Source organism: Mesoplodon densirostris, chromosome 6 (genome assembly GCF_025265405.1).
Source record: "Mesoplodon densirostris isolate mMesDen1 chromosome 6, mMesDen1 primary haplotype, whole genome shotgun sequence".
Lineage (NCBI taxonomy): Eukaryota > Metazoa > Chordata > Mammalia > Artiodactyla > Ziphiidae > Mesoplodon > Mesoplodon densirostris.
Genome location: NC_082666.1, coordinates 2269448 through 2291309, shown reverse-complemented (window position 1 = coordinate 2291309; position 21862 = coordinate 2269448). Strand labels below are relative to the sequence as shown.

Below are 21862 nucleotides of genomic sequence, written 5' to 3'. Positions count from 1 at the left end.
AATTAATCAGTCAAGCAATTAATCAAGCAGTCCCTCCAGGGAGAGAGAATTGGCCCGGGTAGCTCACACACTCCCATGTTCCTTGGCCAGAGGATAATGGGGCGGTGTAGGGGGGACCCTGCTGGGCAGTTCCCCCAGGCCTCTTCAACAAAGGAAGGTTATTTCCCGAAGGCCAAGGAATGCTGAGAGGTCTAGCATCAGCCTTGCGCTGGGGACACTGGTAGAGATCGTCCCGTTCTATGTACTTCAGGTTTGAAACTATGTAACCAAATAGAAAAGAATGTTAGTTTCATTTGTTTAGTTACCAAGGAAGCCTGTTTGGGGCAAGAGCAGGGGAGTCAGACATGCCTGTGGGCTGGTAAATTGTGAAACTTATCTACAGGGTCCTTTTAGTGATTAGAATCGGCTGAACCTGGGGTTCTCTAACCTCTTGCCCCCTATGGACGCGTGACTCAAGCAGCAGAGTCTGCTCTTTTCTCATTCTGGACTCCTGAGCACCTCGGGGAGGGGCCGGGGGCCAGGATGGAAAGTGGCTGGACATCGGCGATTGTGCTCATGGGGACTCTTCTCCGAAGTTTCTGCCTCAGAGAAAAGAAGTACCGTCTCCTTGAATCAACAACTCTGACCTATCCAAAAAAAAAAAAAAATCAGAGACAAGTGCTGATCACATGGCACATCAGCTGTTGAACCCTCTCCATGTGCTACTGGACATGTGTGCGCACACCCCCGCCTCTCTTCAGGGCATTTAAACTACAGCTGCCACCGGAGCCCCTGGTGGAAGGAGCGGGCCTTCTCCCTTTCGCTTCTCTGCCCTGGAGACCCGGGAGGCCGGCACCTACCTCTCCCCACCAGCCCATGGGGACTCTGGTGGCCAAACTGCTCCTGCCCACGCTCAGCAGCCTAGCCTTCCTCCCCACGGTCAGCGTTGCTGCCAAAAGGCAGTTCCACATGGAGGCCATGGTCTACCTCTTCACCATGTTCTTCGTGGCGGTAAGTCCGGGAGCCTGGGGATAGGACCCACCCAGGGCCCCCTCCCAGAGACGGAAGACAGGGGCTGTCTTTCCACCACTTTGCTGTATTGGGTGATGAAGAAAAGCGATGATGGGTAGTAGTAGTCCAGGAGAGAGGGCTCTGGGCCCCCCTTCACCTTCTTGGACCTCAGTTTCCCCAACTGTGGCAGGAAGTCACTCTGGGATTGGTGTGAGTGAGGCCAAGCCCACAGTGGGCCAGGCACAAGCCCCTCCAGGGTCCCCCTTTTCTTGCCAACCACCCAAGGCTTCTCCTGGCTCCAGCTCCCCCTCTTCACCCCCGCGCCCCCGCCCCCACTCTCCCTGGTACTCCAGGCCCAGGAGGGGGCTAGCTGGGCTCAGGGACCGTGTAGGGCCAGGGGAATCTGGTTCCAGGATTCTGCAGCTGGCCTCGGTTCAGGAGGGCCTGCTCACGTCGGCTTGTCTCTCCTTCTTGGGGCCTACGTCTCTCTCTGAGTCCTTCTTTCTCTTTCTATTTATATGTCTGGCTGTCTGTCTCTCTCCCTCTCTCTCTCTGCCCCTCCCCCATCTCCCTGTGGGTCTCTTTCCCTCTGTGTTTCTCATATTGGCTCGCTCTGTGTCTGGTTCTCTCTTGATTTCTGGAGCCATATCCCCACAGAATTTACTCTCTTTCTAAATTTCTTGGTGTCCCTCCCTAGCTTTGTTGCCCTCGTGTGTCTCTCTGGCCCTATCCATCCATCCTCTAGCTTCTGTCTGTCTGTCTGTCTGTCTACTTATCTATGTACTATCCCTCTAATCAGTCATCTATACATATATCTAATCAATCACCTCTCTACCTGCCTGATCAACCATCCATCCATCCATCCCCCCACCCATCCATCCATCATCTCTCTACATCTTAGTGCCTTCCTGCCTCCCTGTCTGTGAGCCTCTGAGGCTCCTTCCACCCACCCTCACCGCTGGACCCCCAGAGGGGCCCCCCTCTCTTTTCCCCCATCATCTTCCATCAGACCCAGCCTTGATTTAAACCCAACTCCCTGATGAAGCATGCTCGGGGGAGGTGAGGGTTCCCGGATTCTGTGTGGCAGTGTGCCAGCCCTGCGTGGCCCCCCCCAACCCCGGGCAGCCCCCCTCCCCAGGCAGCAGGGCCTCCTGGCTCATTCAAGGAATCTTGTCGAAAGCCATTTCATTTGCTCCTCGCGGGACCCCAGCTTGGGTGAGGGCCAGGAGGTCTGCCCGGCAGATGAGAAACCTGAGCCAGGCAGACAGGGGGCTTCTCTGTGGGTACAAGGGCCCAGGGCCGGGGAGAGGAGCCGGGGTCTTGTCCTCCAGGCCTATGCTCGACCCCACCCCCGAAACCACAGTCACCGCCAGGCCACCCCTCCCCACCGGGGCTGAGCGGACCCCACAGCTGCCTCTGCGGCTGGCCTCAGAGGCCCACCCAGCCCTGCCCCGCCCAGCCAGAGTGGCAGGGACAGCTGCGTCTGGTGACAAGTGTCCCCGGTCTAAAGACACACTCAGGCCCCTTCTCCCAGAGCCCCCAGCGGCACCATCGCCACTTCTGCCTCCTGTGTGGAGTCTTCTGTGTTCCCACCGGGACCGTCCTGTGACAGCTGCTGGACCCGGGCTGTGTGTTGTGTCACGTGGAGTGCCCTGGCCCACCCCACGGAACAGGGGCTCTCGTCCCCGTTTGACAGGAGCCCTCCACCCCAGCCCTAGGGGCAGTCAGCCGCTTGTCAGAGCTCACGGCCGGGACCTGCCAGGCCGGCCTCCAGCCAGGCGCCCAGCCACCTGCCACCCATGCCCCCGACCAGCACCGCGTAGAACCAGGTCTGTTCAGTCGGAAGAGGGAGGGAGGCCTCGCAGGCACAGGGGCCGAGGGCCCACTGCTGCTTCGCCCTGCTCCTTGGCAGGTGGTTCCCCCCTGAGTCTCACCTGCCCCACCTCTCCAGCAGGGGTGAACCGAGGGCCTGGGGGGAAAGGCCCCTCCTGGGCCAGCTCTCCTTCAAACCGCTCCAAAGCCTCCCCGACACTGCGTTCATAGGCAAACGCTTGGCCGATGGTGAGCCAGCTCTAGGCTGGGACGAGGCGGGTGACAGGGCACAGCCCGCGTCCAGAATCTCACAGTGATTAAGCTTTTCATCGTACATCGTGGTCTGTGCTACGTAAGAGAGACAGTGGGTTCAGAGATAGCAGGGCTCAGCTGGGCGTGGGGGAGAAGTAGTCCTGGAAGGAGCAGGAGGGCAGGAGAAGAGAATCCCTGTCACTCACAGGGCCTGGCTGCCTGCCAGAGCCCTGGGGAACAAGTGTCCTTCTCCCTCCTCTATCCTGGAGATGTGAGCACCTTGATCGTGCCCCACCTGAAGCTTCTCTTTGCCGAGCTAAACAGTCATATCCACCGCCTGATTCCTTTCCTCCAACCTGTTCTTTGCCAGTGGCACTTCAAAGGGTGCAGCATCCAAAGCTCAACTCAGCTCTCCAGCGGGGTCTGACCAGACAGAGAGGAGCAGTACCATCTCCTCCCCTGTTCTGGACACTACATCTCTGTTAGTGCCTCCTAGGTGCACCTTAGCTTTAGTTCACGTGAAGTTGCAGCCAAGTGGAAGCTCTAAATCGACCTCAACTTGCTCAACTCACCAGATGACCCAGGGCTCTCACCCCCCCACACCCGTAGCATCCCTGGCACCTCCAGATGTGGGTTGCTCTCCTGCACGCCTCTCCATCCAGCTGAGCTGGGCTAACCAAGAGTCGACTGTGCTGGTCTCCAAGCTTGTTTATGCCCTTGAGCTTGTCAAAGTAATTATATCATGTCATTAAATATTACTTAAAATGATGAAATGTGTAAGCGAAAGGAGACGGTTGTCCAGAAATAAGTTGACAGCTTTGAAAATACAGACATTTTGCTTTAAAATTACTATTAAATTAGGTATCTGGCAGACAGCTATAGGAGTGTGGGGGAGGAAGGGGGGCAAAGAGGAGGCTGCATTCAGCACCTGCCCAGTGAGGGGGGCGCGGGGGTGTCTCTGCGATCTGTCCTCACTTTAGAGAAACAAACTGAGGGCTGCAGGCGGGTGATTCTCAAAGCGGGCTCCCTTCTGGCGGCATCCCGAGATCAGCCCAAGATCCTCTTAAAGAAGCAAGTCTCTGACCCCCAACGCCGACCTGCTGACGGGGCAACTCACAGGGCAGGCTCAGCACCTGAGTCTTCGCAAGCCCCCCAGGGCTTCAGATGCCCGGGAGTCAGAGGAGTAAATTGTGGGAGAGAAGGCCCCACTGGCCTGTGCAGGGCAGACCGGTACCCAAGGAAAAAGGCTCCGGTCTCAGCAGACCTGGGTGTTGAGGGATATGTAGATCACATGGGAGGGTCCTCACCGCGGCGGGCTTCATCCGCAAGACCCTATGGGGGAGTAGTCCGCTGCGCCCCCGTGTTTCAGATGGGGAAAAGAGCCATGGGGCCATTCAGTGACTTGCCCGAGGTCCCAGCTCACGGGGCCGTGGCTCAGGGCCCAGGTCTGGCCCCAGGGCTCCAGAGCTCTCCTCTCCCTGCTGACCGACCATCTGTGGGTCTCCCGGCAGCTCTACCACGCCTGCAATGGGCCCGGCCTGTCGGTTCTCTGTTTCCTGCGCCACGACATCCTGGAGTACTTCAGCGTCTACGGGACGGCCCTGAGCATGTGGGTGTCGCTGATGGGTGAGTGGCCGCCCCCGGTAGCCCAGCCCTGCGCCCAGGACCCGGGTCCCCTGCCACCCACCATGCACTCAGCCAGCCGAGCCCGCTGATGGCCTCCCCGGCCCCTCTCATCTCTGAGAGCCCCCTTCCTCACCCTGAGGTTCAGAGTGGTGCTCAGTCTGAAAAAGTAGGCGCAGCACTTAAGTGCCTTGATTCCCATTTTCCGTAACCTTTTAAAATTGCACATTTAGTAAAGGCTTGTTTTGACAGACTGAGCAGAGGCGTACAGAGGAAAAAAGGAAGCGCCCGGCCCACTCCTTTTCCCCCGGAGAACCGCCGCTCGCGGTTCAGAGTTTGCGCCCCCAAGACTGTTCCTGAGGCTCACACCCAATTTTTAGCTCGGGTTTTTATGAAGATGGGATCATTCAAAGCCACATGGTTCTGTGACTGTTTTTCACTTACTGTGCACTCGTGGCGAAGTCAGGACGCACGGTCCCCATGAGACGGGGGGACTCCCTGCTACGGGCGCAGGCCTGTGAAGGACCCAGATCTTTCTCATATCTCAGCTGTGGTCTTTGTGTCTTCGTCCTAGTGGTCCCATGGGAGAGACTCCTTCCCGGACACCCGCACATTGATCTCTGTGTTAGAGCAGCTTCCTGCCAGCCTCACCCAGGCTGCTCTGTCCACGGGAAAGCAGCAGCTGGCTTGTCCTTTAAAAACAGCTGCAATTCAGACCTTGGGGGGCCCAGGCTGGGCCATGGGGTCTCCCTGGCTGAGGGGACACCACACCCGGACCCCGAAGGGAGGGCCCGTGGGGGAGCAGCGGCCAGGAGGGGCACGGGAGGCCCCTCACCTCACCCGGCTCTCTCCCTGGCAGCATTGGCTGACTTCGATGAGCCCAAGCGGTCCACTTTAGTGATGTTTGGCGTCCTGACCATCGCTGTGCGGATCTACCATGACCGCTGGGGCTACGGGGTGTACTCGGGCCCCATCGGCACAGCCGTGCTCATCATCGCGGCCAAGTGGGTGCGTACTGTGCGAGCCGACGGTCAGGGGCACCCTCCCCTGACGGTGACTCCTCCACCTTGGGGTCTCCATCTACCTCCCGCCGCGTGGGTTGGCAGGCTGGACACAGGGCCTCAGCTAACACGTAGAAAATGACCGTCGGGTGCCCCAGCCATGCAAACCGGGTTTGTTTTACGTCTGTACTCACTAGCTCTGGACCTGACCCCAGTTACTTAACCTCTCTGCCTCAGTTTCCATATCTGTAAAGTGGGTGTTACAGTCCAGTACCTACCTCATAGGGTTGGTTCTCAGATTAATTGGGATAATGCATCGTAAGGACTGGCACAGAACCTGGCTTCTAATGTGCTGAACTATTTATTCTGGTCATTATTATTATTATTGAAGAGAATGGCTGGTTTAGAGATGCAACATCAATCGGAAGTGGCCTGGGATAATCTGGGAAGACGTCCTGGAGGGGCTGAGGCTTGAGCCTGGTTCAGATGAAGAGGGAGGCTGTGTTGTGAGGTCGACCGGAAGATGGAACTGCTCGTGGGCATGGAAGCAGCCTGAGTCAGGCTGATGGCCCTTCGCTGGGCACCCAGGGGCCTGGCACCTCAAGGCCTTCTACACGTGGTCCCCAGGCCTCCCCGCACCCTCTGTCATAACAAGGCCCTCCTGGCTGCAAGGACTGAAACCCACTCAGACTAGCCCAAGTGAAAGAGGGATGCTCGGGCAGGGTGCACCCAGGCCTACTTGCTGGGCCCCCCAGGGCAGGGAAGGAACTGAGCCTTGCAGGGACCAGAACAAAGCCCTGGGAAGCAGGAGGGCAGTTCTCAGGGGAAAGAGGTCGGGCTGGGCAGCTGGTGCAGAAGGTGCAGACTGGGGAGGGAACATAAAGTTCTGGTGGTGAGCTTTCCAAACTCGCCCCACTCCTCTCTCCGCCCAGAGAGCGGAGGATTTGGTTTGCCAGTTGGTTGGTGAAGAAACCAAGGCTCAGAGGTCAGCAATTTAACAAGAAGTCACGGCAGGACAAGCGTGAGGCCAGGTCCTGACTCCAAGCAGAAGGGAAGGAGCCTCTTTCTCACCACATCTTGGGGAAGCCAAGCTGGCCCCGCGCTGACCCAGGAGGCCCCTCGGAGAGGGGCGGAAGTGTGCTGGGGTCTGACTTGTCTGGACCAGGAAGGACCACGTTAATTAACATTCTGGAATGCGTAAACACAGAGCGCTCTCGGTGCTGATAATTCGCTCCCTCCCTGGCAGGAAGTGGGATAAAGGCTCTGAGTTGTGCCCTGGAAGGCCGATCCTCCAGCAGACCTTGGCCAGGGCTGAATCTGGGCTGGATTCTAATTAGCCAGAAGAGCGGTCACTCGCCAGTGTCCCCACGAAGCACCACGGGAACCGAGAGGGCTTCCTGGCTCCCTGCATCTGGGGCTCAAATTGTGTTTTCTAGACCATTAAATGTGGAGTTTATTTTGGCTTTTCAAGGGCAGTTGTTTCCTGGAATGAGGGCTGATTTTTCTCCCGGAGGCTTGTCCCTTCTTGAGCAACTCTCAGGGACAGGAAGTGGAGAGAGATGGGTGAAGGGGCTGCGGAGCGGGGCCCGGGTGCCACCTGGGGCAGGGTTGGCTGGAGGACAGCTTCCGGGCCTCAGCCGGCTGCCCCCAGAGTCACGCTCCCTTAGCTGCACCCACACACCACCCACGACATTGCAGGTCCTGATTCCTCATCAGCAATGGAAAATTTCAGAAAACTGAAAAAGCAGGCATCGTTTCAGAACTCATTTGGTGACAAAACCTGCCCTGACCCAGCATGAAGCTACTCATGGTCTCTGTGTGATCCACTGGTGGTGGTGGGGGGGGTGCAATTATGGGGAGCAGCCCTACCCGCCGGGGCATCCACCATCTACGATGTGTGCAACCGTTTACCTTGCTGAAATCCAAAACATCCTGTGCGCTGAAAGGCCTTGGCCCCAAAGGTTTGGATTTTCAGGATGTGGACCCGCATTTACTTCATCTTTTTAGTGTATGTGAACCCACGTATTTAAACTCCTACTTGAGCCTTACTCTAGGTATCAGCATCTGAGGAATGGCAGGTTTCACACGCTGGTCGGGTGTGTCTAATAAATGCTACGATGAGTCTGTCGACTCTGAAAGTGACTGGAGGTCTCGCAGGGATGGCCACACTCATCTCCCACCCACCATGGCCATGCTGGCGGGCAGGTTCCACACCGCCAACCCTTTGCTGTAGATAACCGCGTGTCTGGTCCCCTCGGGTTCTCCTCTGGCTGGAAAGGGTGGCCTTCTTTCACCCCAAGAGGCAGACGGGGCTGGGGGTCCTTGTGGGGTCAAAATGCCCAGGGCATCCACAGCCCATCACCCAGGTGGGGTCTCCCTTGGGTCCTGCAGCCGTTGGACCAGATGCATCCGGGCCTCTCCCTGAGCCCCATCTCCCACCTGAGGATGCCCAGGGTGCAAGTGCCCAAGGCTGCAAACTGAGAGCGTTCCCCTGGCCCCTCTCCCCACAGCTGCAGCAGATGAAGGAGACGAGGCGCCTGTATCCTGACAAGAGCGTGTACACCCAGCAGATAGGCCCCGGCCTCTGCTTTGGGGCGCTGGCCCTCATGCTGCGCTTCTTCTTTGAGGTACCTGGCGGGGGACTGGGAAGCAGCCCACCCACAAGGGCTCCAGTCAGCAGGTCAGCACCAGCCTGCAGTGGCCGGGTGCTGAACGGGGACACGCCCCTCCTGGGGGCTCCAGCAGCACCCCACTCCGGCGCCTCCCTCCAGTCACGGTCTGGTCCTACCCTGGCACCCCTGGCATCGCAGGCTTGTGTCGGGGGGCAGTACAGAGGACTTGCATCTGATGAGGTGCAGAGCCCGGAAGGGGTCTGGGCCAGGAGGCACGCCTGGAGGAAGGAGGGAGAGGGGAGACGGGGAGAAGGGATGTGCTGGGGGAGGGGGGAGGGAGGAGCCCCAGCCGCATCATGAAAGGCCCAGTGAATTGGCACAGACCTTCGGTGATCTAGGGCTTTGGTGGAGGGAAAGACCACCACGGGCTGGACAGTGAGGGGAGGCTTCTTGGAGGAGAGGACTTGGCCAGACTCCCGAGGACAAGCCAGGGGGTCGGGGAGGAGCCCCTGTTACTGGCAGGTGCCATGTCACGCCAGGCCCGCAGCCGAGGCACAGAGTCGAGGACCCAGGGCAGGGCAGGGGCCGTTGGAGGGAAGATGGGCTTCAGGGCGGGGGCTGAGGCCACAGACTGGTCCTCCTTCTCCCCTGCAGGACTGGGATTACACCTACGTCCACAGCTTCTACCACTGTGCCCTGGCCATGGCCTTCGTCCTGCTCCTGCCCAAGGTCAACAAGAAGGCTGGAAGCGCGGGGCCCCCCGCCAAGCTGCACTGCTCCACCCTCTGCTGTGCTTGTATCTAACTGTGCATCCCCGGCTCCAGGCCCCTGCCCTGCCCCATCCCAGGCCTGGCGAGAGTCCTCCGTCCTTCCCGACCTGAAGAAACACCCCTCCTCAGATCCTGAGAGGTCTCCAGGGCTGTGGGAAGCACCCCGCTGAGGCTTCTTGAGAATCCACTTATTAGGTTTCTACTGGGTTCTAAGCACCATGCTGGAAAGAAAAGAACTTTCTCCCTTCTCCTAGGCCAAGGTCCTGACGAGTGGGTATGTCTGCAGAACCCTGGAGCCAGCGTCTCCCCCAGCCCCTTCCCTCTTCGCCCAGTCCCAGCCACAAAAGGGCTCTGCCGCCACCCCAGTCCCGTGTGCTCCCCACGCCACCTGTCTTCCCTTGGAAACAGGTATTCCCACTCCTGACCTCTGCCCTCAGGCTCAGTGCACCAGGGCCAGCGGGGCCACTCTGTCCCCGCCCCAGGCCTGCCTGCCCCTTGGCGTCCCTCCAGCCGGGTCCCTGAATCAAGCCATTTCCATGTACTGAATGCGCAAGCTCTTCACACTCGTCATTTCAGCTAATGCTCAAAACAAGTCGGGGATGATGGCATATTCGAGGCCCAGAGCCAGACCCCAGCCCCCTGCCCCTGCTCTGACACCACACCAGTCACTTTGCTCTGGAGCTACCCAAGCAAGAGGTGGGAGCGCCCTCAGGGCCTTTGAGCTCCGGCCCAGCGTGGGAAGGTGGGCCTGGGTGCCAGGACCTTGAGCGGAGGCCAGCGGGCCCCCCGGGCTGGCCTCACGGGGCAGGGCTCGCCTTCCGCCGAGGGCAGAGGTCAGCCTGCTCCCAGCCGGGGCCTGTCTACACCGGCCCAGGGGTGCGGGCGGGAGCAGGCCTCCCAGACATCACCTCACAGGCACTAGCCTCCTGCTTGCAGAGCGATCCGGGCACATCTGTCAGGCAGGAAGTTCCCTACACCTGTCTGGGGCCTCTTCGTGTTTCCAGACGGTGCAGTTACCCACATCCGCACCCAACGCGTGGGATGGCCCAGGATTTGTCCTGAAGTCACCTCCTCCACACGTCGGGGCCCGGGAGGGATCTGGCTCCAGCACCGAGGGCTGGGGACAAGGCGGACCCGTTGACCGGGGCGGCGTCTGTCGGCCTCCTTGAGTGCCCAGCCGTCCCATGTCTTAGGGCCCTGGACACCGGCAGCCTCGCCCCGGCTCAGCCCCTTTCTGTCCCCACAGCCTGTTAATGACAGAGCAGCCCACCAGCAATCAGGGTCCTCAACAAGCCATGGTGGGGCGGGGGGCGGGAGCTGAGACTTCACAGCTTCAGGGCCATCACCCAGACCTGTCCCCACGGGAGGGCACGGGGCCCCGAGGGGCCTCTCCACCGAGCAGCTCTGTGCCCGGCGAAGGGGGTGCAAGTGCTCCCTCGATGGGCTTCTGGTCTTCTTGTTGGGGTGTGAGCACACAGACGCACGTGTACACGCCACGCACACATACACACGAAGAGACCTGGGCCCTGTACCAGGGACTTCCCCTCTGGTCCCGTCTCCCATACCCACAAGAGGAGATTCCTGTCTCAGCACCAGGTGGTAAGGCAAGGGGCAGACTCTGGGGCCACGGTGGGATGGCGGGAGCCAGGGGGCACTACTCCAGAAACGGCATCTGCGAGGTGGCTGGTCTCCTCCCACCACCTTCCTCCCCCAACCCCACCACCACCACCTCCCTCCCCCACCCCACCACCTCCCACCACCTCCCTCCCCCAACCCCCTCCCACCACCTCCCTCCCCCAGCCCTCTCCCACCACCTCCCTCCCCAAACCCCCTCCTCGCCCACCACCTCCCTCTTGCCCCCCTCCCATCCCCCCCAGCGAGTACCCCACCTCCAGCTCTGCGGCACATGGAAAGTTGGAGGCCGCAGATGCTCCCGAGCAGGGAGAGGCAAGGGGCCCGCCAAGCCGTAAGGGCTGCACCAACAGGCTGCTCACTGTGGCCGCGCTGATTTATGCGGCTGTCTGGGAGCCTGGCCAAGTCTGTAAGTCATGGACAATTAGGAGGCGCACTGCAGCCCTCAGCCCTGTCTGCCTCTCGGGCTCCGGGCCCGACTGCACCCCTCCTGAACAGGGTGGGCCCCCACGGAGACCCCTTGGCGGGTCCAGGTACAGGTCCTGAGCCCACTTTGCAGATGAGGACACTGAAGGCCAGGGGTGTTGGCAGCTGGCCTTCATCCCTTGGACACTGACCACTGAGTTGGTGGCCATGCCCAGGGTCTTGCCAGTCACCCCAGAGGCATCTTCCTCTGGCTCAAAGGCCCACTTGGCATCTTGGGGGCTCTGCCCAAGGGCAAGGAGGGGAGTGCCCAGGAAAGGGAACGGAAAGGGAGGCAGCCACCCCGACACCTCAAGACTAACAAGGGCCAAGGGTCACGGTCTTCAGACTCAAACACCTCCGAATCCCAGTGTCATCAAGCCCTGGAGCCTTCCTGTCCCTGGAAGCTGAGACTCAGGCACCTGGTGCCGGGAAGCACCTCTGAGGCCATCCTGGGCTCCAGACAGGACTGCCCTCCCTACCGAGCCCTGATGGGGGAAGGACCAGGGGCCCCTGAGTCCCGAGATCTCTGCGGCTGAGACCCTGAAAACGTAGTCCTAGATGTTACTGGAAGCCTACAGCAGTGCTGTGCAACAGAGCTTGCTTTAATAGTGGAGAGGTTTACGCGTCCTGTACGGCGGTCGCCTGACACACAGGCTGGTGAGCACTTGAAATGTGGCTGGCGGAGCTGAGTCTTTAAATGTCAGTTGAGTTTAATGAACTGAAATGTAAATAGCCACATGTGGAGGGTTGTAGATGAAATACAGGATGCCTGGTTATATTTGAATTTCAGATAAACAATAGATCATTATTTTGCCTCAGTACGTCTTAAATTTGGGATATACTTAAGGAGACATACTAAAATATGACTCACTATTCCTCAGAAGTTCAAATGTAACCCAGCGTCTGGTATTTCATGCGGCATCTAGCCCCTGTGGCTAGCAGCTGCCCATGGGGCAGCACATCTACAGAACACAAAAGGATGGGCAGCTCCCTGGACACGCGGGTCTGGGCATCCTGGGTGAAACCAAGCGACACAGGCAGAGGGGCTGCAGCGCCCAGTTGAGGCTGTGGCCTCAGCGTGGTTGGTGGGGGATGGGGGCGGGGGGCGCGCTGGAGCCCTGCAATAGCCTCCCTGGGCCTGGGCCTGGCTTCCAGACCCTGCAGGGCAAGAAGAAGAAGCAGCTGATGCCCTGGCCCGAGCACACACGAGCCCCAGGCCCAGGCACACGCCCCCTCCCGGCGCCCACACACTCCGAGCCCCGAGGGGGAGGGGGGGCCCACACCTCCAGCAGCCCCGGTGGAGAAGTATTATAAACATTTACAACAAGTAGACAAAACAGTCTATTGTAGCGACCCCTCCGCCTCCCCTAGGAGCTGGGGTGAGGTTGGCATGGCGGGGGGAGCGCTTGGGCCCCCGCCAGGACGTCCTCTGTTTGCACAAGCAGAGGTGTTTTCATCTGAGGGCAGTCTGCGTGCTGTGGCCTTTGTCGTGTCTGCTACTGAAATTTCCTGTCTCTGTTATTCTCTTCCCCAGTAAGACCATCTGAAACCCAAAACTTTTATTGCCCCTTTAAAAAAGGCTTTACAGCTCCCCATCTGCCTCATCCTGGTCCACTCTCGGAGCTGCTGTGATTGTAATTAGGGAGGCACGCTGGGCGCTGGGCACCGTGGTAGGAATTCGTCCTGGTCTCAGCCGCAGGGTCTTGGCGGGAGGAGCGGCAGGGAGGAGGGCCAGGTATGTGGGCAAGCCCGATTCTGCAGAGTCAGCTGGAAGCCCCGGGGTTGGCTGCTTCGCTGGCGAGCAGAGCAAGCTGAGCACCCTGGTTAGCAGCGACCCAGGGCACGTGCCACCTGGGGACCTGGCTGCTGTCCCGCCCACCTCCCCGAGGCTCTGTGCCCTGGGGCCTGGCCCTTCCCATCTCTGCACCCGGATCCCCCACCTTTGACTGGGAGCGGCTGCCTCTCCCCGCCAGGCACTCAGGCCCGTTAGGGTGAATTAAGTCAGAGGCTGGCTGGACTGGAAAGATCCTGGGAAAGTGAAAAAGGCAGAAGCAGGAGGCAAGAGGCGGGGCCGGGAGGAGTTGGGGGTGTCAGGGCCTGGGCTGTAGTTCTCCCGCTCCGGCCCCAGGCAAGTTCGCTGCGTTCTCCCAACTCCTCTATGCGTCAGTTTGTCCGTTTGTAGTAGAGCCACTTCACATGGGTTTTGCCAAGATTAAATGAGATAATTGAATACAGAACACTAGCAGAGTATTTTTTTCTTTTAAAGATTTAATTTTATTTTTGGTTGCGTTGCGTCTTCGTTGCCTAGAGAAAGCCCGTGCGCGCGGGCTTTCTCTAGTTGCCGTGAGCGAGGGCTACTCTTCGTTGCGGTGCGTGGGCTTCTTGCAGTGGCTTCTCTTGTTGCAGAGCACGGGCTCTAGGCACACAGACTCAGTAGTTGTGGCTCGTGGACTTAGTTGCTCAGCAGCATGTGGGATCTTCCCGGACCAGGGCTCGAACCCGTGTCCCCTGCATTAGCAGGCGGATTATTATCCACTGCACCACCAGGGAAGTCCCTAGCAGAGTATTTTTTAAATGGCCTTTTTTTTTTTTTTTTTTTTTTTTTTTGCGGTACGTGGGCCTCTCACTGCTGTGGCCTCTCCCGTTGCAGAGCACAGGCTCCGGACGCGCAGGCTCAGCGGCCATGGCTCACAGGCCCAGCCGCTCCACGGCATGTGGGATCTTCCCGGACCGGGGCACGAACCTGTATCCCCTGCATCGGCAGGCGGACTCTCAACCACTGTGCCACCAGGGAAGCCCTAAATGGCATTTTTTTTAATGGCATCAGTGTTACTTTCATTATCAGTGGTCATGGGCAAGCAAGGGAGTCTCTAGAATGTAGTAGAGGGACCCTTACCCTCAGGGGACATTCACCCTCAAACACCCCCATTTGAGAGGAAACAAAATGCTTCCAACCAAGTGCTTATTATGGGTGAAGGAATTAAGCAAGGCAGGCTGCCTGGAAGAGGCAGGTTTGAGACTGAAACTAGAAAAGCCAAGTGGACGGAACTGTGTGAGCCTGCAAACACGTGGCTGTCTGTCCTCGCCTGTGAGGCATGCTCTGAGTCTGACCGTCCCCTGTGTACTGACCATCTCCCTGAGCTCCTGCACCTTTCCCGACAGCAGCAAGAAAACCACCGCTGACCCGATGGAGAGATGATGCCAACGGCTGGGCTGTCCCTGCTTCCACTGCTGGCATGAGTGCCTCTAAAACGGCTGAAATGCATCTCAGGGGGCTCCAAGGAGCTCCGGTTCTCTAAGTCTCAGTGCAGAAAGAATTCAGTGACAGGCAAAGTGATAGATAAGAAGTGATTTATTAGAATAGGACACTTGTGAGGCTTACAAGTGGGCAGGCAAGAGGGTGCTACCCCCGAGAATTTAGTGGGCTACTGTTTTATAATCAAAGGAAAAATGGGGAGCGGGAGAGGACCACCTGCTTCCTCACTGTTGAGTAGACGTCAAGCTTCCATGATCACCTCCTCTTCCATGTCAGGCAGAGGAGTTTTCTTGTCCCTACGTGGTCAAGCCGGGACTGTCATGGCGCAATGGAAATGAGCAAAAAGGCAGGAACACATACTAAAAATGGTAAATCATCTCAGGTTTCAGTATAATGTCACCCTTTCCTTATACTTCTGTTTTTCGTGTGGGCAGAGGAGCGTGTCCTAGGAATCAGTAACTTACTGACCTCACTGCACAGGATGTGGGTCTCATTCCACCACTGTTTTATTGTTTTGGAGTTTGTCTCATGCTTCTGTTGCATGGTTTTGTTACTAAGCAAGTCTGCTTGGCTTTGTGGTTAAGCAAACCTGCTTTCTTGAGTGATCATTAACTTACAGGGGTCTCCTGGACTTTTCTTCTTTACGTAAAATCCCCTAGTGGGATTAACTATTTAATCAGCTGCTTTGTCCCTTTACCATGTCTCTCGCACCAGGACAAGAGAGACGATTTGGCCTGGTGACTTCAAGGTCCAGAGGTGGAGGAAGAAGCCGGCTGCCCTGGGCCCAGGTTAAATGTCACCTCCTTCCTGGCTGGTCACCAAGCAGGCTTCTCAGCCCCTCAGATTCACCTGGGACCAGCCAGACCTTCCAGCTCCCACAGTCTAGCGGGGGCCACAGAGACAGGGATGAGGAGTGAGGGATGGAGGTCAGGAAAGTCTCTGCAAAGGGGGTACCATTCACTGACCTGAAGGAGAAAGGGGCGGCAGTCCAGGGGGAGGGTGAAAGGTCAAACAGGGTCCATCTGGGAACTGCAGGGCCCAAGTGCCCGTGGACGGCTTCGGGCGGGGCTAAGTGGCAAGTGGGTGGGCTGGGTGCCCATGGTCCAGAAGGCTGTTGCGGCTGTGGGAGAATTTGGAGAGGGGGCGGCCTCACCATCAGGTCCCACTGCTGTGAGAAGGTGGGCAAAGTTTGGGAAGCAGACCAGAGGAGGCAACGTGGGTCCTGGCGAGGGCGGAGGAAGGGAGTATGGGGGACAGGGTGGCCCTGAACAAGGGCCGGCGCCCCTGGCTGCCCTCAGGCTGCAGGAGGTGTGTCTGCATGCTCAGGGGCGGGAGGGTGCTGCCCTCATCTGGGAGGGTTGTCAAGGTAAGTTGTCCAAAGCTTTCGAACAGCCCACTGGTTCTGTAAAGTTGCGTAGAGTCGAGGTCACCCCCAGTGTCCTCTGTCCCTTGTACCCCTGCATCCTTTGTGGGGTGGAGACAGAGAGGTGAGGCACCCAGAGGGCAGCGGGCACCACACACGCCGACGTCCTGGCCAGAGGGGCCAGGAGGCGTCTGAGACCTCCGGAAGTCTGGGAGCTCCGTGCTGGCCAGAGCACCCCGTCGGCACCCAGATCCCCGCGCTTGCCTAACAAATGTAGGTCAGGGCTTCCCTGGTGGCGCAGTGGTTGAGAGTCCGCCTGCCGATGCAGGGGACACGGGTTCGTGCCCCGGTCCGGGAGGATCCCACATGCCGCGGAGCAGCTGGGCCCATGAGCCATGGCCGCTGAGCCTGCGTGTCCGGAGCCTGTGCTCCGCAACGGGAGAGGCCACAACAGTGAGAGGTCCGCGTACCGCAAAAAAAAAAAAAAAAAAAAAAAAAAAATGTAGGTCAGAGCAATAAATGGGTGGGTTTTTCTGTGTCTGCCTTGGCACGGGCAGGCTCACGGCTCCTGGAAGAGCCCACATGTGATAAATGGCTAGCCTGTGACCTCCGAGGCTTTAGCTTGACCCCTTGCTGACCTGTCCCCCATGAGCAGGATGATGGAGCCCAGGGGCCAGGAAAGGGGCTGGCTCTGCAGTGCCCACTCCCCAGGGGCCATGTGACCTTGGGTGACCTTCAGCTCCCAGCACCTCTAGAGGCAGGGACCCCTGCTTATCCTGCTGGGGCCACCCAATGGGATGCTGGAGGAAACGGCACCTCCCTCATGGGTCCCCACTGCAGACCACCCATCTTGGCTCAGGAAGGCCTGCAGAGGCGCACAGGGCCTTCCATCCACCAGCAAACAGGCGCCATACTGTCGAGCACCACCCACCCACGTGCACTGTGGAGAAGCAGAGGATGACAGCTCCATCCAGCCCTCAAGGGAGCCCCTTTAGCCGGGGAGACTGAGGTCCCCAGCCAGCAGATGGCTGTGACCACCCCAAGTCCAGGGCCAGGCTGAGCGGGCCGCAGGGAAGGAAAAAGCCAGCGCGTATCTGGAACTGTGCCCCTAGCCTAACTACCCGCTTCTCTCCATTCAGGGAAGCTGGGCCCCTGGTGCCTTCACTGGGGTTGTTTTCCTAAAAGCTCGGCTAACAGGGCTGCTGGCCTAGAGCCCCAGCCAGAGGCAGGCTAGCGGGTAGCCGTAGCCACATCTGGAAGAGGTGTGGCAGAGCCTTGGGCCCCCCGCACCGAAGCCACCAGCCTCAAAGCAACAACTGATAAGCTCCCGCCACCGGCTGCGGCTCCGGGAAGCTGCCGGCCTCAGACCGACAGCCCTGACTGCCAGGGGTGGGCGAAGAGGGGCAGAGGGCACGGGGGCACTCTCTGGCCTCAGGCCTCTAGCCAGTTCCAGACATCACATCGCAGCAGGGCCCAAAAGGTGAACTCAGAGGCCGCCAAGGGCTGGCTTATCTCCCCCACAAACGCCCGCTCTTCTACAATGGGCCCCGAGATGCCCATGTCCTATGGACGGTCGTCATCACCCCCGCACTGGGCTCCACAGCCTGGACGGGGCTCGCACACCTGTGATCACCTCCTCGTCCTAATGCCTCCTGGCCATCACCGTGCACAGACTGGAAGACGGAGGACGGATGAGTGTGGGTGTAGCTGAGATCTCGCACTGATAGATTTGAGACGTGACCCCGTCTGGTGTGGGGTTTCCCAGTCCTGCCTGCTGTCCACTGCACCTCACGGCCCCCCTTGTCCTGCTTCCTGATGGCACGGAAACTTCACTGCAGACCAGCTGAGCCACTGGGTGCTGCATCCTGCTGTGAGAGCTCGGGGAACTTGGCTGTTGGGTTCATGGCCCCAGTTGCGCACGGGTGACTCCCCCGCTGGCTGGGGGTTCTGGGCCGTCTCCCTCATGTCTGGTGCAGGACTGATTATGCAGGCAGCACCCGTCAAACAGACAGTGCGTGAGCCAGAGAGGAAGCACGAAGGAGAGTAGGCAGAGGGAACAAAAGGCCAAGCGCTGGCTCTCACCGCGCCGTCCGGAAACTTCCATGTGCTGCTGTGCATATATTGACTCTTGGGCCGCTCAACCCTCTGAGACAAGCTCTGTGCTCACCCTTGTTTTGATTTCCACAATGATGTGTTCTTGCTTAGTTGCAGATAAGGGGATTCTCAAGCTATTTTACCGTTGTTATTATTACAGATTTCTGACTGGTCCTGAGTTCAGCCAATGCTTCAAAGTGGGCTACGGTCACTTTATGGCCCAATGTGTGGTCAGTTGCCCTGTGGGAGCCTGCAAAGCATATTTGCTGGTCACATTCTAGAGGAGTCCATCAGATCCAGCGTGCTGGTTGTTTTATTTAAATCTTCTATATCCTTACTAAGTAGTAGCTGTCAATTATTGAGAGAGGGGTAATAAAGCTCCTGTTCTGGAAAGGACAGCCTTTAAAACAAATGATGCTGGAACAAATGAATGTCCACAGCAAAAAAAGGAACCTCAACCCTTATCTCACACCCTATCCCAAAAATTAACCCCAAAAACCAGAAAGCTTCTAGCAGAAAACATAAGAGAAAATCTTTGTGACCTTGGGTGAGGCAGAGATTTCTAAGATATGACACCACACATGTGATCCATCCGAAGGAAAAAAAACAATAAATTAGACTTCATCAAAATTAAAAACTTTTGCCCTTCAAAAGACATCATTAAGAAAATTAGAAAGACAAGAAACAGACTGGGAGGAAATATTTGCAGAACGTATACATGATAAAGGACTTGCATCCAGAATATATAAATAAAATTTCAAAGCTCAATGATAAGAAGATAGACAGCTCAAGAAAAAATGGGCAAAAGATTTCAACAGACACTTCACCAAAGATTTATGAATGGCCGATAAGCACATGAAAAGATGCTCAACATCATTAGACATCAGGGAAATGCAAATCAAACCACACGAGATACCACTTCACACCAACTAGCATGGCTGTAATCATAATGACAACATTTCTTTTTTTTTTTTTAATTTATTTTTAGCTGTGTTGGGTCTTCGTTGCTACGCACGGGCTTTCTCTAGTTGGTGAGCGGGGGCTACTCTTCGTTGCGGTGGGCAGGCTTCTCATTGCGGTGGCTTCTCTTGTAGCGCGGAGCACAGGTTCTAGGAGCGCAGGCTTCAGTAGTTGTGGCACGCGGGCTCAGTAGTTGTGACTCGCGAGCTCTAGAGCGCAGGCTCAGTAGTTGTGGCACATGGGCTTAGTTGCTCCGCAGCATGTGGGATCTTCCCAGACCAGGGCTTGAACCCGTGTCCCCTGCATTGGCAGGCGGATTGTCAACCACTGTGCCACCAGGGAAGCCCATAACGACAACATTTCATACAGATAGAATCCTCCAATTTCTAGAAGAGGTAAAACTAGAGAAACGGAAACAGATTGGTGGCTGCCTAAGACTGGGGGTGAGGAAGAAAGACTTGGCTACAAATGGGCACAGGAGAATTTAGGGAAGGAGCTTAAAACTAGATTGTAGTGAGGGTTACATACCAATGTACATTTACAAAAACTGATTGAATTTAATACTGGTAGATTTATGGTGTGTAAATTATATATCTGAACCTGTTTTTCAAAAAAATCTCCCACCCCAATGGTGGATTTGTTATTTCTCCTTGTAGTTCTGCCAAGTTTTGCATTATAATATATCTTGAGGTTTTGTTATTAGGTACATTCAAAGGAAGAACAGTTATATCTTCCCAATAAATCGATTTTTGTTTATTATTAAGCAAAGAATGAACTACTATTTCTAGTAGTTCTTTTTGACTTAAAGTGTATTTTTCTGATGTGAAGATAGTCTTTCCAGGGCTCTCTGGCTTAGTATTTGCATAAATGTTTCCTTTCTATCGTTTTGTATCTTTATGTTTAGATATATTTCTTATAAATATCAGCTGGAGTTTGTCCTTTTTATCTGGCCCGAAATCGTTGTCTTTCACTATAACTTTTAACTATTCTATTAGGTTCTATGTATTGTAGTTACCGATATAGTTGGACTGATTTCTACCATCTTCTTTTGTCTTTTTATGTGTTGTTTTCTCTCCTTTCTTGCCTTCTTTTGGATTCTTGAGTTTTCTCATTCTATGTTCCTCTCCATTGGTTTAGAATTTACACACTCTATTTCTATTCTTTTAGTAGTTGCTTATCAAAGTCGATCCTAAATTAATACTTTTTCTTTCTTTTTTAGAACGTTTTCATTCCACTTACCTCCCCCCACACCTTTAAGGCCAGTATTACCTTGTGTTTTCGCACTGTCTTCATCTAAATCCAACATGCCATTTTTACCATCCACATTTCTTTTTCTTTTTCTTTAAACTTATTTGGTTGCACCAGGTCTTGGTTGCAGCAGGCATGCTCTTTAGTTGCAGCAGGTGTGTTCCTTAGTTGCGGCCGACGGGCTTCCTAGTTGCGGCTCACCAGCTCCTTAGTTGTGGCACGAGGACTCTAAGTTGCAACATGCATGTGGGATCTAGTTCCCTGACCAGGGATTGAACCCGGGCCCCCTGCATTGGGAGAGCAGAATCTTAACCACTGTGCCACCAGGGAGGTCCCCATCCACATTTATTTTGATTTGCCCACATGTATAACAATGTCTTTGATTTCCATCCTTTCTAACATTCCTGCCATCTACCTGGGGTTACTTTCCTTCTGCCTCAAATATGTCCTTTAAAACTTCCTCAAGTGCGAATTGTGGAACATTTTATTGATTCTTATTTGCCTATCACTGTCTTTATTTTGCCACTTTTCACTGGATGTTGACTTCTAGGTTGGGAGCCTTTTGCTCTTGGCATTTTGACCACATCGCGTCTCTATTTTTGAGCTCCCATTGTTGCTACTGAGAAGTAGGCTCTCAGCGTAAGCGTCCCTGAAGGCGATCTGTGTTTCCTCTCTGACTCTTTCTCGGGTCTTCTTTTGGCCTTTGGTGTTCTGCATTTTCACTCTGCAGTGAAGAGGTGTGGATCCCTTGTTCTTATCTTGCTTGAGATTCCTTGGGCTCCTTATATTGGGGGGGGGGCTGTCTCTCATTAGATCTGGCACAGTTTCAGCCTTAATCCTCTTTAAATACTGCTTCTGTCCCTATTCTCTCTCTCTCTTCCTTTTCTGGAGCTCCAGTTAGCAAGATGCTTACCTTCTCACTCCAACCTCCATGTTTTTTTCACATTTCCCAGGTGCAATTTTCCTAATTTCTTTGACCTTGTCCTTCAGGTTACTAATTCCTCTTCAGCTGTGTCTAAGCCATTGTTAAACCATCCTTTGGTTTTTAATTTCAAGTATTATGTATTTTTTTTTTGCTTCTAGGAGTCGGCTTGCTCTTTCCTAATGTATTCAAGTCCCTTTGGTTTCTTCTATAAAACACACTCACTTCGTTTTCTGGCTCTGATAGTTCTAATACCCGAATTCTTGCCCATCTGACTCTACTGTCCATTGTTTCTGTCTGCTCTCACTCATGGTGACTTATTTTCTTGGGTATGTAGTGAATCTTCACTCTGAACTGCTCATTGGTTGTGGGCCTTTGTGAAATGTTTCTAAAGCTTGAGACGAAGGTAGGTTCCTTTAGAGAGTGCTGGCAGTCTGAGAAGGCTTTAAAGGAAAATCCCTTGTTTGAGGTTTGGGGACAATTGAGGGAATATGGATTCAGGCTGCACGTGCACCTGAGGGCCGGATGGTGGTTATGAATTCTTAGAGACCTGCTCCTCCTCTCCTCAGCACCAAGGCTTGCGGTAGCAGGGCCGAAGCCTTACTTAGAGGGCAGGTGGGTCTTCTAGTTTACCTGGACGCTGAGGTTGAGCCCTTGGGAACCCTGGATGCGTGGAGGTCATCTTCTATTGGGTCCCCAACACGCTCCCTGTCTGCTCTGTCCTCTGTTCCTTAGAACAAAGGAAGCCACACAAACAAACAAAAACAAAAACCATGATGCTCTGGTTTACCTATGAGGATAGAAGGACCTCAATTCTCCAAATTCAAAATGAGAAGACAGCCTGTTCTCTTTGGCCATCATA

General features: G+C 55.9%; 1 protein-coding gene across 1 annotated transcript; it reads left to right on the top strand.

The window, feature by feature from the left end:
• The first annotated feature begins 855 nt into the window (after positions 1–855).
• On the top strand, positions 856–9094 carry MYMK (myomaker, myoblast fusion factor). Its single transcript, XM_060101552.1, has 5 exons — positions 856–990; positions 4566–4680; positions 5537–5685; positions 8189–8305; positions 8945–9094. The coding sequence occupies exons 1-5, from the start codon at positions 856–858 to the stop codon at positions 9092–9094; spliced, it is 666 nt and encodes a 221-aa protein (XP_059957535.1).
• The last annotated feature ends 12768 nt before the right edge of the window (positions 9095–21862 follow it).